Source organism: Strix uralensis, chromosome 5 (assembly GCF_047716275.1).
Source record: "Strix uralensis isolate ZFMK-TIS-50842 chromosome 5, bStrUra1, whole genome shotgun sequence".
In the NCBI taxonomy this organism is placed as follows: Eukaryota; Metazoa; Chordata; class Aves; order Strigiformes; family Strigidae; genus Strix; species Strix uralensis.
This window is the reverse complement of record NC_133976.1, coordinates 56,176,624-56,194,015: the sequence shown is the minus strand read 5'-3', so window position 1 is coordinate 56,194,015 and position 17,392 is coordinate 56,176,624. Positions and strand designations below refer to the sequence as shown.

At 38.2% G+C, this 17,392-nt stretch overlaps 1 protein-coding gene across 3 annotated transcripts in view; it reads right to left on the bottom strand.

The window, feature by feature from the left end:
- Nucleotides 1–493: 493 nt before the first annotated feature.
- The window catches only part of IFT56 (intraflagellar transport 56), a 51,571-nt gene continuing 34,672 nt past the window's right edge, over nucleotides 494–17,392 (bottom strand). For 2 of the 3 annotated variants that reach the window (XM_074870978.1, XM_074870979.1), the window contains 5 exons: nucleotides 11,893–11,976; nucleotides 9,640–9,709; nucleotides 6,737–6,843; nucleotides 3,049–3,182; nucleotides 494–1,698 (listed from right to left, as the gene is read on the bottom strand). In XM_074870978.1, the coding sequence (XP_074727079.1) occupies nucleotides 1,587–1,698; nucleotides 3,049–3,182; nucleotides 6,737–6,843; nucleotides 9,640–9,709; nucleotides 11,893–11,976 (507 nt within the window). In that variant the 3' untranslated portion in view covers nucleotides 494–1,586. Of the gene's footprint in view, nucleotides 1,699–3,048; nucleotides 3,183–6,736; nucleotides 6,844–9,639; nucleotides 9,710–11,892; nucleotides 11,977–13,902; nucleotides 14,271–17,392 lie in introns of those variants that run through there. The other variant, XR_012629245.1, reaches the window with a different exon arrangement.

Sequence of the window (17,392 nt, the reverse complement as noted above, 5' to 3'; positions counted from 1 at the left end):
GATCTCTTTCCAAGTTAATTAAACTGGGAGGGAAAAGAAAAATACCTTTTACAAGTGAAACGTGTTTTGTAACTGCTTTCAGTGAAAATACTGCTCCTTTCATGCCTCTTTTGAATGAGTGTAAAGTTGCCCCTGCTGAAAGGCTGTTATTGTTGCTAGTATGATGGATCAGTTTTCTAAATGTAAATGCAAGTAGCCACAACTATCAAGGTACTTCTAGGTACCTGAATAATGATACCCACAGTTTTTGCTTAAAGCAGTAAAAACACTGACATGTTATATGGCAGAAAGGTGTATATGTTCCATACACACCCAGCCTCCTTATTTTCAGCAAACTACCATAAAATCAGGACCAAGGCCATTGGCTTGCCTTTGACTGATTACTGAACATGCATTTAATGACCAGTCACAAATCTGCCTCCTCTTCAGCAAAATGAATATACTATTTCAACTTCCGCAGTATGAAGCAACACAGACCAACAAGACATTCAACTGGAGATTCAATTAGGAGCTTTAATGAAAGCATGGACAGTAGAGAACATGGTATTCAGAGTTTCCTCCCCAAAAGATAAAAAAATCCTTTGTAAGTATTTTACAAATTTACAAAATGTAGATTTTCCTTTTACAAATAAGATACAAATGTTTTTCACTACAAAATGAATAATATATTCCTATGTTATAACTGTTGCCTTCTTTTAGAATTATGTATTCCCTGAACTGTTCTCCTTAAAAAACAGGAGAGTATAATAAATCCAGAAGTATAATAAACATATTGCTAATGAGGGTGGTAAATGCTGAAGAAAATGATTCAAAACATCCAGTTCTTTTATCCATCAGATTGCTAAACTAAATGGATTACTCACATGAAGTATATTAACATAAATAAAATGTTTTGAATGTCAAACCTCAAAGCAAGATTGAACAATAGTCAGTCAAATCTCCATGCTCTGAAAAAGATATTAAGAGAGAAAACAATCCTTATCGCCAAAAAAAAGGAAGTGAAGGTATTAGTATTGAGATTTATCCAGAAAAGGACAGTGTTCAGAATATGGTTTGTATTTTACCCCAGACAGGTAATACATAGAAGTCTTTATGTATTATCTGATACCCTAGTAATGGCTTTTGGTTGTCACCGTCATCCTCTCTACGTGCCACATTCCATCACTTGCTGAAGTAGATTTGTCTCAGTCATTTAACAAATGATTCTTCTCCAGAGGCCAGAAGGCTTGCTGAAAAAAACCCCCCAAAGCAGTCCAGTAACTCATGTGAGAAATCTGGGGAACATCTGAGGAACATTTTGATTTGTGGACAGGTGTATTTACTACTAAAAAACTGAAACACTGAATGAGGAATGGAGAGTGGTGCAACAGAAGAGGTACCAGTAAAGCTTTAACAAAAAAACCCCCAACTTGCTGTATGGTTTGCAATCTCACTGCACTACACTCTTGCTCAGCTGGATCGACCTGTTTGATTGTCTAAAGTCCTGCACAGAAGGAGATACCCAGAATGCACAGGAAAAACCAAGACTCACATCTTACAGCCACACACAGAGTAGTAACCAACCCGGTCCATTCTGTGACACTAACTTAAACGGGGACTCTGTTCTCCTTGGCCCACTTTTTCATGATGCGGACAATGTATTCTACTTGAGAATTACCAGTGCTCTTCAGAAGATGCAGTACTTCCCGTAGAGTCTCTCTACAAAGGTGAAAAGCAAAGATTTAAATGAGAGTAAGACTTAACTGATACAATAACCAACTACCCACATCCAAACTATTTTGAAAAACATCATTCCTAGACAGAGAAGTCCACCCATCTGCAGAGCAGGAATAGGTAGAAATGCACAGTAGATGAGATCCCAGGGGACACACACAGAAAAAAGGTCATGTATACAACTGCAACAAGGAGAGAAATTAAGTAAAAAAAAATCAGCAAAATGTAATTAGTTTGGAGTTTAGTGTGCATGCATGAGTGTGTTTATAAATAAATCCTTACTCTTGTAAAATAGTTTCCCAGAACAAAGCACTTTTTTTTTTTGTCTTTAATGCTACTTGCTAGTCTTCAGAATGGCAACATCTAGCTTAATGCTGCCAAAGCGCCTTACATATAAATACAAATAGCATCAAAATGAATATTACCAATAGGATAAACCAATATGAAGCTGCGGTTTGCCAGCTACTTTACAGCAAGAACTTGTATGCACATTGAAAAACAGGCAAGCTATGTGTATTTTACTGCATTTATTACAGTAATTGCTAAAAGGACACTTGAAGGGTGCAGTAGTTAACGAGATTATTCCAGCAGAGAAGGGAATGCAAGGAAGGTGTAGAAGCCAAGATACACACCTACCAGTCATGCACGAAACAGGAACTTTGGCCAGAGGACAGTGGCCATCTGCCATCACAGCAGAATATTCACGAGGGGACAGTTCTTAAATACAACTTCACTACTCACTCTCATTCTCCCATCCAGTGAAATGGGTGAAAAGCAAAATTAGCAGTTACGTAGATAATTTCCTTCAAGCTTTCATCAAGTAAGTATATTTGTCTGACATGGACAGTGTCTTCAGAAAGCAAATTTTAGTGAAAACACAGTTGCATCTACTCATTGTTTAGAGAAATCATGTCCTTCCTACAGCACTGAGTAAATGTTTCCTTAGTTCTATGAACCTTAAAATGTCATGGGACAGTTTTCCATTCTTACGCTATCAACATGAAATGAGGTTCTTTTCCTTCAGTTCATGAACATACTACATTTATAACTTAGCTCTTCTTAGTATAATGACTAATGTAGTTTGGTTTCCTACAGTTCATAGCATTCACTGGTAAGTTATTCTCCACCATATATTCTATAATTGTTGGTGTGGAAGATACACTTCAAATTGAATACTGCATATGGAACCACTGGGCAGAGTGTCTATTCTCTGAAAGGTCAGTAAAAATTGGAAGAGGACATGTAGTCCTGAAGCTAAGATTATGATTCTGGCTTACAGCTAACTGGAAATAGGAAAAGAGCAAAATAAATTCAGATACAACACAGAATACTCACTTTGCTTCTCGGCCAGCTAAGATCATTTGAAAGACACCCACACAAGCACCTCTCTTGCCTTCCCAGTATTCAGGATTACTGTCTAGTTTCTCCAGAACATCAAACGCTTTGGCTGAATAGTAAAATTGATGCATCTGCACAGAAAGTGAAACATTATTCCTGACTATATGGACATCTTTCAAAAGGAGATTAAAAATTTTGAGCTCAGTTTTCTGAAATCAGCGAGTCGTAGAAGCAATGTGTGTTTTCCTGTTTTTCTGCAGGCAGCAAGTGACACAGAACAGGCACACTTCAATTCTACACAGGGAAACAGGTGGTATTAGAACATTACTGCTCTATGTCTTTGAACATATTATAGGCAAACGGCACTGTGAACTTTATCAGTAGGCAACAATCAGCACTGTTGTTTTGATCATATACAGGTAACATTAGCTTACAGAAATTCTTTTTACAAGGTGCCCTATCTAGTGTTGTACCAACTATACCAAAGTCCTTGATAGAATATCAACTTCAAACTAGTCCAAACATTTGAAAACAGAACCACTTTTCCTCATGTAGAGATGGTCACAGAGACATATTTGGATGTCTTTTGGGTTTAACTTAGAGCTAAACTTTTTTCTTCACTGTTACAGTACAGTATGAAATAAGATTCTGTGACCAAAATTTTCCTGAGCATAGGAAAATCCACTGTGTAGCCTATCTTTTCTGCTTTAGGTTCTTTACTTGTAAATGGGAACAAGAAGCAAGCTGGTTGGCAAGTCAGTGTGAAAGGAGTGACCACAGTAACTGTGGCTTTTGAAGGCAGCATAACTCGTGTGGACCTTATCTATGACTGTGAGTGTTCTTCATTTGGGCAAGCCTGAACAGCAATATGTTTGTGGCTAGCATCTTCCCTTGAGAGAGCACAGAAGGTAGACTGAGCACAACCTCCCATCCTTTGGTGGCTGGAAGCCTGCATCTGCTGAGAAAAAAGGACAGGCTGTGGGAGTTACATTTGGAAACCTTAGTCAGAGAAACACAGGCACTACAGAATGAGTAATAATTCCCCTTTCTTCACATAAATGGTGATTTTAACCACAGGTGGCTGGCAAGCACTTAAATGGATGGGAATAAAGATAGTACAAACAGCATCAGATGTGTCAGCTAAAAAGAAAAAATTGAATACTGATCTCTCCAAACTGGCATCTGATCTAGTTCCATGAAGCAGGAAATGCTTCACCCCAAGTCATGTGCTGTTCCCTATATGGATAAGATGGGCTATTGCATGAAAAGCAGCAAGATATTAGCCAGAAGTCCTGCATCCTAACTTCCTCGCTGAATAGCTTCTATCAGCATACCAATGAGGCATCCAAGCACACCTAGTCTCAGGACTCTGTTGACCTTGCTCCATCCATGTTCATTCAGCATTCTGTTGAATGAAGCCTAGTGCAACCGCCTTCTTAAGTTACAGCTATGGTGCTGTCTGTGGACCTCCAATATAATATGTTTCAGAAAAAAACTGGAAAATGCTACATAAACTCAAACAACATGGGCCTTGCCATTTAGTGGAAGAGGTACAACAGTTGGTAGTGTAGAAAGACAAATTATAATACTATAGTAATCATTAAATTCCTTGGTCTTTGGAGCAGTCATTCATGGCCATATGGAGGCACATAATTAGGCTGAAAAATTTAGTCCTGTAAGAACAGTTTTTAAGACCTCTAAATAAATCCAAAGTGTGGAGCTGCTTCTCCTGTAGAGTACAATAAGATTTTGAGAACAACTTAGGCAAAGCAATCAACTGATTCAAGTGAGACTTAAAATGGTCTAGAGAGAGATTTTACATAAGGTCTGATTGTCAACTTGCTTACACAAATTGCAGGTACAGGAAACAGAAGAGGCATAAACACCTGCTTGAGCAACAAGACTTTTAGGGTGACATGGTGGATTGAATACTTGAAAGATGTGCAAGAGATAATTTGCTCAGTTTTAGAAGAATGCTTTTGAGATCACAAGGCAGATTTTCTGACTTTCAGTTATGTGTTAGGATTTTGAGAACACATTACTTTGTCAGATGAAGGAAAAAAGCAAAAAAGAATATTACAAGTAGTATGTGGATATTGCTGCTCTTTGGAGAGCTTGTCTGAACTGAGAATCATTGGGAGGTTTTCCAATAGGACTCAGTTTACTAGCTTTCCTCTATGATGGCAAGTTTGGTCACTGTAATAAGCCTATGCTAATAGCTGCTAGCTCTTGTGTATTCACTTGCACTAGGCTCCACCGAACCAGCTTCATGAGCTTTACACCTATTATCTGTGTTCTGCTCTTCTCACATCAGCCTTCTTAAAAAAAACGAACTACTATATTTGCACAATCACAAAATTACAATCTGTCTTTATATTTAATTTAATCTAAAATAACTTCAGTCCACCTTCTGGCTCTAGTCAATACATTCTGAAAACTGGATGGCCTGTGTCTCATCATGACACTTTTCCAAAGAACGTAATTTTCTCCTATCACTGAGCTGCTCCTCCTCTAGGTCCCAGGCCAGGGCAATCATCCTTGTAGAGGGCAGAGAGGATGCTGGATGCAGCATCCTATTATTGTCTACTGAAATCTTACACAGTAGTACTCTGCACAGGACAACCAATTTTTCTTTCTCCTATAGCACCATTTACAATCCTGTCAAACAAGTTTTCTTTATATGCCTCTACATCCATCCTGTGGATCAAGCTTTCATGGCTTTTTTCCATGCTTTTCTAAACAGCAAAAAGACTTGAACCAGAGCTAAGTCTCACTGTGTATAGACACCATCTGAATAACTGGATGTTAGGAATTTAGGCAGAATTGTAATCAGCTTCCCAAAATCTCTTCATTATTAACATAGCTTTGTATAAACTAGAATTTGGAGGTGTGCCAGCAGTGCATTAGCACAGAGCATCAGAACTAGTAAACACAATCTAGAAGCTTAGTACAAGTGAGGTAGAACATATTTTAACTTGTTCTAACTTGTCCAGAGCATCCCTACTAAAGTGAATATTGTCTTGTCTAGCTCAACTTTTAAAGATGTTAGACAGCTTAGTCTAACCTCATCTCTTTAAAAGTCCCCTCTAGAAAAGGTTCAAAAGAAGAACTATTATGTGTTAGCAGGGATCCCACTGTAGGCAGTTAAGCTCACTGTTTTTTCTGAGTAGTTTTATTCCTAATGACTAGACACCCCCCATGTCTCTCTGCCCTGCTTGGGCAGATAGAATAGTAGTTGTGGGAATTCTCTTTCCATTTCCTTATGATTAACAAGGGAGAATCTCCCATTGCCATTACAAGCTTTAAGGAAAAAATAACGTTGTCCTAGAAAAAAAAAGGTAGCATGAGGTTCCTTGCTGAATCTATGCTAGATTTTTTTTTCTTAAAAGTTTCTTGTAATTTCTACCAACAATGAATCCCTACTAGGAGAAGAGACTGTTATCGTTATCGATGGCTCAAGCATGCAGTAATTTACCAACATTTTAATCAGTGGGTTGTCTACCAAGAAGGCCTGTAGGTTAAAATACTGACTAATCCTTGCCAACTCATCTACATTATTAGACATCCCATGGTTATAAAAGAAAGTTCACTAGTAATGACAATGATTGAAAGTATCAAAAAAATGGCTGTTGGTACAATCACTGAATTAACATGCTATACACCAAGTTCTAAAGAGAAGACTCACTTTGTAGCAATCATTTGCAATGAGCTGCAATAGGTTAAAGGACTCCCCTGAGGTTTCCATCTTCAGATAGAGCTTCCAGGCCAGCTGTGGTTTCTTATTCATAATATCTGCAATAACAACAAAAAGCTGGGTTTGCAAAAAGAATACGCCATGCACAATACTCAATGGCAGGTGGAATAAATGTTCCTAAATTTCTTTGCTTAATGTAAATGCATGTCTCACCCTGTGAGCACGAGGTTGGGAAAGGAAACTTGTCCTTATCTTCTGCCTTACTAGTGATAACAGCAAATTTATCAGAGAATACCAACGTCAAGAGGAATAATTATGGCATTTACATCTCAATTTATATTTCACAGATACAGCAGTAAGCACAACTCTCATGATTTCAGACGTGATTAAGGAACAGAATGGAAAGCACTAGAGAAGTTATTTTATGCAGGACAATGAACTGTGGCAATCCATTTAGATGGTGAGATTTAGGATTATGTGTTCTTACACACAGAAAAATTTTAATTGGCACCTAACTGAGGTCTTTAATACCTGGTGCCCACCTCAATCTAAACATTCAATTCCCATGATTCATAACAAACCAAAAGCGGGGGAGGAGGGGGCAAAGCCCCTCCAAGCATAAAAAAAATTATTATGCATCTACTAGAAAACTGTTTCCAAATTCCTGAGACTTTGTGCTGGTTTTAAATTTGCCTATATGACTAGAATTTTTCACTGGCCTTTAACTATACACAATTAGAAATAAAAGAATCTGAATCTTCCGTCTCAGCTAGTGGAAATTCTAGAAGGATGTCTGAACACAAATTGTTCTATAACTTCATTTTCTGGAAATAAGAACCCATTCTGTTGAATCTGAGGTTGATATTGGTAATTCCAGACTCATTCAAGTACTGGGAGAAAAGAAAATGAAATTAAGTATTCCTTTCTTTTTCAAGTCTTACCAGCTACTCAGAGAGTAGCTGGCTGTTCACACATGGACCACTCTCGTGCTCTTTCAAAAGAGGGACTCTTTAGCTTATTATATCTGTGCCCACTGTGCCAATACATGTGTTGCAGGTAGAATGGGTGGCAATCATCAACAATAAACATGTAACACCAAATCACAGGATTTATAGACACTTCTCGTTTAGGAAGCTGCAAGACATCAAATCAGGCTTTTATTTCATCTGCTCCAGATACCATACACAGTGGCAAACAGCCAGGTCTTAATTTCCAAATAACAACCCACCTATCTACAGAAATGGAATACTGTGCTAATTCAATGGTTTTTTACCTTCTCTAAGAAGAATTTGATATAAATAGTACAATAACATTAAACAAAAAAATACTGTCTAGGATCCCAAAAAGATGCATCTCTGGTACTTTTTGCCGTTTGGAAATATTTCAGCATTGAGTTGTTTACAACTCAATACCTAATCATACTCTGACATGAATGTATTATAATGCTTTGTAATTTCTACAGCAGCTTTTATCCAGAGGATCTAATAGTAATTTACATACTTGACACAAAAAGATAACTATATTCATCACTGAACAGTTGTTTCTGCAAAGAATTCTAGCAGCTGTTTTGGGAAGGAAAAATCAAAATTTTAAGACAGACACAAAAGAATACAGCAGCTCTACTGAAACTTCAGCAGGAATTCAGAATAGCAAAAGGCACACTCAAGAATAAATAGCAACTCCTATGAAAGAGCTACAAAATTTTTAATTGATAATATGTGTTAATTCTACTTGTATAATAAGTAGCACCTTCAAAGAGTTCTGCATCCCCAGATGTATGTCAAAGAACTAGTATAGCACAGAATCAAAGAGATGAACACTGTCTACTGAACAATCATGAACTCCCTTTGCAATGGGAGCTCTCCCATCAAAAAAAAAAAAAAAATCACATTAAACATTCACATATAAAACACTCAAACACAACCACGTACTGCAGCTTAATGAAAAAGGAAATAAACTGGCACATTCTAAAATAGAGACATAGATAGGCATCCATAGATGTGATGTGCCTGTCTGTAAAGATCACGTTAGAGATGTTAACCACATCTGCGATATGGTACAATGTCCCAAAACATACATATTTACATTCCAAGTACAACTGCTGAAAATTGTTTGATAAGACAACATTTTTGTATTGGGGCACTGTAAGGAAAACAAATTAGCCTAGGGAGTCTCACACTTGAGTCACTGGAAAAGCCCACCTCTATACTATTTTGCCTGTGGCACTGTAGCTATATCTGTAATGAGGTGTACTCTGCAATGTTTTAAAAACTGGTTCAGAAAAACTAAATAAAATTTGCTCTAGGATATTAAACATAGCAAAAGTTTTCTGGGTTCAAGGAAAGAACAATACAGTTTTGGAAGAAAAAACATGCTGGAGATTTTAAAGGACATCCCTCAGGCACAGGAATTTAGACAACACAAAGAGTAACGTGGTAAGAGGAAAAATACCGTGTATGCGTGCCTGATTCTTCTCTTCCTTAAAGATCTGACATTGGCTACTCTTAGACAGACCTTTGGGCCTGACCCAGTATGGATGCTTCTATTTTATGTTTTATTCTGAACATTTTAGAGTTGTAACTCAAGTCTTTTAAGACAGAAAATCTTCACCCAAGAAACTGAGTAGACAATTGAAAAGAAAAAGGTTCACTGGTTAGGACAAAGCTGCATTGATGGAACTATAACAGCATTGCACTGAAGGAGTAATTGCTTACTAAAGCCAGATGTATGAAAGGTGCAATAACCACCCACGCTATAACTAGTGCAATCAGCTTTTCACTTTCACAGTCCTGAATCCACCTACAACATTAAATTCAATTAGGAAAGTGGATTGCCAAGACTGATGCAATAGAGGAGGATCTGTATTCTGCAACGTTGAGAGTTAAGTGACTCACAGCAGCGAGCTAGCCAGCTAAGGTAAACAAAATCATTCTTTATCTTCTCGCTCTGGATCAAAAGGAACACCTGCAGGAAGAAGGAAAAAGAAAGATTATACATGCATGTACTTTTAAACAAACTGAAGGCAGACCTGCCTCGTTTCAACATGCAGCTAAGGCTTAAGACACACGAGTAAGAAAAATTAGGGTATTGCAAGCAGGTGTAGGGGCATTTCTCTGTGTTGGGTAGGTGGAGGATTCAAACAGTGCCATGCTTATCAAGGGACTTCTGCAGCTTCAAAACGCCAAGCTGTGCAGAAGGTGCGGCCTGCTCTGAACAAGTGCCAGTGGGTGGCCATGCAACACAAGCAGCACAAAGGAACACTGGGCCTGTGGGAAAAGCTATTTCAATGTGTTTGTTTAGAAAGCAATGCAAGCAATTACATTAGCATCTTCTTGAAATACCAGAAGTTTCACATATATAGGAGCCTTTCCTCCCCATACATGTTAGAGATCATTCCAGGTCAGCAATAAGCCATTTCTAACCATTTTGGTTTCAGTAAGGTTCTGAGGCAAAACATTCATCTTTTGTAACTTACTGTACAAATACAGGTTTATTACATTCTACATCTAAAGGGATGCATGGGGGGGAAGTTATACATTTTAAAACGTACTCTGGCTTTGCTCACAGAAAAAAGCCATTTGTGCCTCTCTGCAGGTATATTTGTAACTATACTAGGATGCTACTGGCAAAACTCAAAATATGTTTATAGGAGCAGATGCATGTACTGGAACAGCGAGTTCCACAAATTACTGACATTTTTATTGGTTTAACATTGTCAATCCCTTAACTGGGGGGGGGAGTGGAAGGGGTAAGAGGGGAAAAATAAAAAGAAAGCAGCATTATCACTGTAAGTAGCACTTTATCATAGCTTTTATTTCACTATGTCCAGGGAGATAAGCTTTTAAATAACTTAATAAGTTCTATATGTGGAGATATTTTACAAGTTTATGAGACACCAGGGAAGTGTGATCTTTATATGAAATTGTCATCACAATCAAAGATCAGACTTTAGGCCAGACTAATCAATTTAATTACATAATTCTGTTATTTAAATGCATCAGCTACATAACATAAGTTTATCTAGAATAATTTGTAAGAACATAAGAGGAAAAATGTGGATTAACAGCAGTTTACACCTTTGTGTTTCTGCCTGGCTGCAGTTAAAGCTTACTTACAGCATTATCATTTTTATGCCTCGGGAATCAGCACAGCCTGCTAGCATAGCTTTTAAAGATACCTGCATTTTTATTAAGCTAACTAAACTAAAGTAGGTTAATTGAAACATATATCCATTTTGTCTTGGACATTTTTCTTAAAGAGAGATGCAATTTCAGCTCACAGAAATTAAGGGTGCTGGGGAAAAAAAGAAAACAAACCTAAAACCAAACCAAACCAAAAACCAAACCAACCAAACAAAAAAACCCTCTAAAATCCCAAACCAAAAAACCCAAGGGGCTCTGTTGTCAAGAAACCTGAAGAGTTAAAAAGTTAGAAACAGAGGGAAAGAAAACCCCAAACAACCAAACCTATATGATTCACTTTAGACTATGCGGTTGTTTTTTTTTTTTTCTGGCTTGCCTTCTTTGTGGTCTTGTGGAAAATGTTGCTTCCATCTTCATAACTGCTATTTGCTTTTGCATATTTTAGTTGTAATTAAGTTTCAACGGCACATAGACACAAAAAATGCTGCATGTAGAAGTTAATATCTTCCAGCTGCATCTGGATGCTGCTGAATAAGATAGCGAGCACTTCCTCTTTTCCTCCCACATCTCCCAGAGTAAGAGATTTTATTTATTTTTTTTTTAACCACAGATTTCTAGGGACACCTAGAAGCTCTTAACTATTCAGTGTCTTTTACTCAGCATGCCCTAGTCAGTCTGAACAATAAATCAGCCTGGGATCCCAGACAAAGCATAGGAAATCTGATTAAGAGGGCATTCTTTGATCAATTAGAGATAGCTGCAAGCACTCTTGTGATGCCCCACAAGCAGCAGACTCCCCATATACCTCACATTACAAGATTAGCAAGATAATCTTTTCTGAATAGTGTTAACTGAGAGTTTCGGTTCCTCTAAGGGGAAGATGATGTTCCACACAATCTGCTTATTTTCAACCAACATGAAGATGTGTAAGGAGAAAAGGAAGGAAAGAGGGCACTGTGTGGGAAATGTTTCCATTGTTGTTTTTTAAAGAAAATAAATACATACCTCTTCAGCCTCACTAAAATTGCCCATGGCAGCTTTGGCTTGGGCATAGTTGAAGTTAAAAGTGTCATCGTTGTAGAAGTAGCTCTGGAAAATGAGACACACACAAACCCCAAATAAATACAACAAAAACCCCCTCCTCTCATGGTATAACAACATCAAAAGTATCTCCCCCTGCCTCAATCTGAGTCAAACTATATCAAGACAATAGAAAGGAAAAAGAAAAACCCACATTATGAATATACGGCATTTATAAACAGTGGGTAGAAAATTACGGACCGGCTTTCCATCCTACATTTGTGACTACAAACACAGCTGGAACATTCCACAGTATTAACCATGAGAGATCTGGAGAATGCTCCAAGCTCAAAATTGCAGTGGCAGCTTTTGTGGGTATAATTTTCACTTTGGGCATGTGAAGACATGCTGTGCTGCCATGGTCTCTCACCTCCCAAGCACTTATTTCACCACTAGGATGGTAAATAGGCAGTTGACTCCCTAATGGCTTAAGCAGATGAACAGTTTGTTTTTCCAAGACTTCTCAAGGTTCAACAAGAGATCCTGTGGATCTGGTTATGTGACAGATGCTAGTCTGACACACTGGATCACATGATGAAGATGGAACCACAGTACTGGGGTTCAGCCAGGCAGCACACCCTGTAATAGGACTTTCTTAAGCTTAAGCCTTGCTTACAGGCACCCTTCTCTCTCTCTATCTGAAGTGCAACACTAAGTGTTTCTCTCTCATAATATTAGACTGGACACACCTGGTTAATGACAGATCAGGTTGATTTAGCTGTATCTTTTCTGGAAAGCTGCATGGGCCAAAGCAGGAAATATAACTCTAGGTACTGGTTAGCCTGATGTTTGGGTTTGACCCATATAGCTTAGATTTGATCATGGTCAGATGCCCAGATTAAAGTATAACTCAGATGACCACAAGTCAGCTGAGTGTGTTCAACATTCAGCACTGTCCTACACTGCGGCACCAGTAGACCTGGCAGAGGTAAGGTGGAACACAATACTACAGCTACAAGTGTGGATGGGATTGAGGATCCCTGCTGAGGAGAGGGTTCCCTGCTTATGAAAGAGCATGGGAAACAAGCTAGGTGGTTCATCCACTACAGTTACTCTAAGAAAAGCCTTTCTGGGTGCGTAACAGCAAGGTGTGTGAAAGAAACGTTTTTCCTTATATAACATCTATAAAAGAAACAGAACATGTGTAGGAAGATCAAACTTTTGTTTTGTAACCTCATTAAAGATTGAGGAAGAGGTAAAAAGCATAGTTGGGACTGTACAAAAGATACAGGAAGCAAGGGGAAAAATGCTTTCCCAGTGCTCTCTATCTTCTTTCATGATGCAGGGACACTTGATGAACCTCTTCCCTTCCCTGTCACAGGCAGTCAACAAAGGGTACTAATCCAGTCCACCCACATACATCAAGCTCATGCCTTGAGAGGAGAGGTGGGGGACTGCCACCATTTGCCAGATGTCTAGGTTTCACCCAAATAGTCTATGTTAGGGTCCAAAAGCTGGCAAATTTAGCAAGCCATGTGAAAGCATGAGGATGAACCAATCGGGTGAATCTTAAGCTCAGTTTGTGAAAACATTTCAGTACCCTTAGGGTGAACTAACTGGTTTCACCGTATGAGAATTACAACACTTTACTGTATTCTTCCTCAGTGATAGTTTCGTGTGAATCAGCAGAAGTCCCAGGTTAAACAAAGCTGGTGAGCAAGATGCTTAGTTTTACTGCATTAATAGTTTCTTCTGTTCAAATAGCCCACATTGTATTTTTGAATTAAAATGGAAAATAAACTTGTTAGCAACCAAACTCAAAAACTGTGTCATTTTATCCTGGTTGTATTAGTGCTACATACCAGACCTGCTGCAAAAACAAAACCAGTAGAAATGAACTAGTGCCGCTGATAGTGCAACACGTTCACAGCAGCTAAATGTTTTGGTTTTGTTTTTCTTTCTTTTCTTTCTTTTTTTAAACCACATTATACGTACTGCACTTCACTCTTCTGTGGTCTTTTCAGTAGCCTTCAATTTTTTCATAAAACTGTGCTCTGAGTGATGTCCATTTCAATGAGATGCTCAGATACTCAGTTGAACAATGAAGCATTCATTGTGGCCAGAACTCAGCTGATCCTGAATTAGCTTGTCTTCTCAGATGATCCTCAGTGTTATAACGTCACCCTCAGGGCAGCTGGCAATACACTTATAATAAGGTGTCCTTTGAGACATTCTCATGCCTAAAGCAGTTTTAATCAATCATGGATGAAGGTGGTGTTTCCTGAGAGAATATCGTGCAAACAATCTTCACAGAGTACACAGCTCCACTTAAAGAGCTGCAGAGATTTTAATGAAGTTTATTCCTGTGAATGAAACACAAAGGTGACTGTAAAGCCACCTAAACCTTGCCTGTAACATGGTACACGAAGAATTATTTGCATCCCTATGACCTGAAGAGAAGGGGGATGACCTAAGTAAATCTGATCGGTGGCCAGTCTCAGCTATAAAATTATGAGAATGATCAACTACTTCCTTAGTCCTTGCTATTTATCAACTGCATTATGTCTCAAGTTACCAGCATTTATGATTCCCTTCAATTTAACAAATACATATTTTACTTAAGCTTGATCATTTTGCAACTTGCTAGATAAAAATCTATAAAACCTTCCAAACGTGCAACCTCAACCCTACCCTGAACTATGACAATGAGTTCCACAAACTGAGTTTTGAGAGAGACAAAATATATTTTCTTAGAAAAGACATTGTGAATTTGCTGCCATTCCAGCGAGCTGTATCTTGTTTTCAGCCTCTCCTAATACAAATGGAGGTTTCAGATCTACCTTGTTACTCTAATTCTCATTTTGTGCAATTTTATTTTCTTAACTTCTATCTATAGCAAAAAATATCTATCTCCTAAATCTCTTAAGACAATATTTGAATTTCTAATTATTCTCTGAATCACCTTTCTTTCCGCATTTGAGGGGGTAGTGACTAGTATTTCAAATAAGAGTATACCACTGTGCAATGAAAGGCATCAATCTTTTTTTATATCGAATTTTCTTTACTTAGCTTAATATTTTGTTTCACTTTTATAAATGCATTCACATTACAACTGTGTGAAAACCGAGGGAATATTTAAAAAAAAATTATTATATTTGCCTAAATATGGGTCAAATCAAAAGAGATATATGGTTACTGATGCCAAAGGAATGTATATGTGGACAAGTCCAGCTTGCAAGCTGAGATCCACATGCATGTGTTATAATCTGTGACAGTATTTCTACATACTTTCAGCAAAACATCTAAGTTTTTAAAACAAAACACAATACCCAAACAAGCAGTCAGATAACCCTTTCCCTCTCCTATGCACACATAATAAAATAGTTTCTCCCATATCTGACAAGGTAAGAATGCTCATTCTTCTAGTTGATAAACATAGCAGGATTGAAGGCTTGCAAATACCTGTCACTATTTCTGCTTCCCTCCTGAGAGTTATTAAACATTAGATCTATTCCTCACCTATATTTCCCTCTGCATGGGCTCTTACTAACATCTTACAAAATAACACTGAGTATTCTGTGCTCTTTCTTTTCCCTTCAGATCTTCTTTCCAACCCCTCCTACAACACTTCCCTTTATACCCTCAGATGCAAGAACCATCTCACCTAAACCCCTCCCTGTGGCACTGCTCTTGTCTCATGGCTCTGACCTATCCTCTGAGCACTCTAATGCCCACTTTCACCCCCTTAATTTCTGTTTAGTATCTTCATTTCTGGCTCTTTCCTTTACAAACACTAGTCTTACTTTCCAATATTAATGACAACTCCACTTGCCTCCCCAGATGCTACTCCTCTCTCATTTCTAAGCTTTCCTATATACCTTGGAGGTGGTGAGTAACTGCATTTAACTTGAACCTTTTCAGGTTAGAACTAGTTGTTTAAAGGAAATGGAAAGAACCGGGCATTTCTATGGGGTGATGTGGGAATTAAGAATTGGTGGTTAGCAAAATGTAAACTGACCTTGAGGTTAGAAGAACGTTTGTGGATAACTGAGGCAACATTATGGAACACCGTGTTGTGTGAAAAACAGCAGTAAAAAACACCACCTGCAGAGTGTGGTGAGCATGTGAGCAGTAAACAGGCAAAACCTGAAGGTCAGTAGGATGTAAAAGTAAAAACGAACCTATGTAAACAGGTGGTAATAAATTGGGAGCTTGCACACGGTGCAGCAGCATTTGCTCTTGGCAATGTCCCCCCTTCAATAAACTGGTGTGAGTTTGTCATTATTCAGTGTGTCACCCTGATCCTGGCTGGACCAAGATCGACCGGGTGACTTATTCCATTCCAGGATAAGTGTAAGAAATACATAGGATGAATTCTCCCCTGGAAATTACCATCTGCCCCCGTTAGCTATAGACTGAGACCAGATGAACATAACGAGAACTCTGACTTTTAGATGGCTCAGGTTAGGCAAAACAAATCTCACTGTTAGTTTCCAGCTATCCTTTTCTTCAGTTACACACACACTCCAAACTGGGGGGTGTGTGGTGGTGGAGTGTCTCTTCATTCCACTATAGTGGAGCCATTCCAGTGGTTACAGACACTTGGGGTTTCCTCAATGACCGCTTCCCAGACAAAGTTTAGAAACATTACACTTTCATCATTTTTCACCCATCAGCTGCTTTTGGCACCATTACAACCACGTTTTTCTTTAGCTCTCATCCTCCTTAGAACATTGTAATTATGCTCATTTTGTGTATCTCCCTAACAATTTCTTTTTAGATTCTTGTTCCTCTGCCTACCAAATACAAAGTTCTTACAACTCTAGTTTCAAATCACTGGAACAAGACTGCAATCACTTAACTCTATAATCACACTCCAGCCTCTCTCTTTTTCCTCACATCTGATTTATAACTGGATATTTGTAAGTTATACCCATTCTATCCATTGAATTCTGGTGATCTGATAATACTGCATTATGATAACTGCAAACTCCTTCTCTTACTTTGAAAAATGCAACATTGCCTGCAGGGTACCACTTAGATTATTTCTGCTAAAATAATATTCTCAGTTTACTGCTTTGGTAATAGTGCCCTATCTTAGCTCTTCAGCGACTGCTTTCCCTGTAAAATATAAGCATTAATACTTCTAGAGTTCTTCATGTCCTCTCTTCCTTACACACTCTTGTTCACGAAAATGTTGTCCCCAAGTATTAACCAGTGACAATAATCTCCATAATTTCATAAATCTTAAGAAAACATTTGGGTTTTTTCCTCCATATTGCCCACCCCATAAATATCCACAAATTTTTTCATTGTTTTCCTTTAATTTTCTTCATCTTCTGTGATGCCACCAGAAAGCCTGATACTGGTTAAATTGTGTGATGAGACCATCATGCCCACCATGCTGCACAATGCTATCTTATAAACTGCTTCTTTACATTTAGATCTATCTGCTGTAATGACCACTTATGTCCTACTCTTGTTC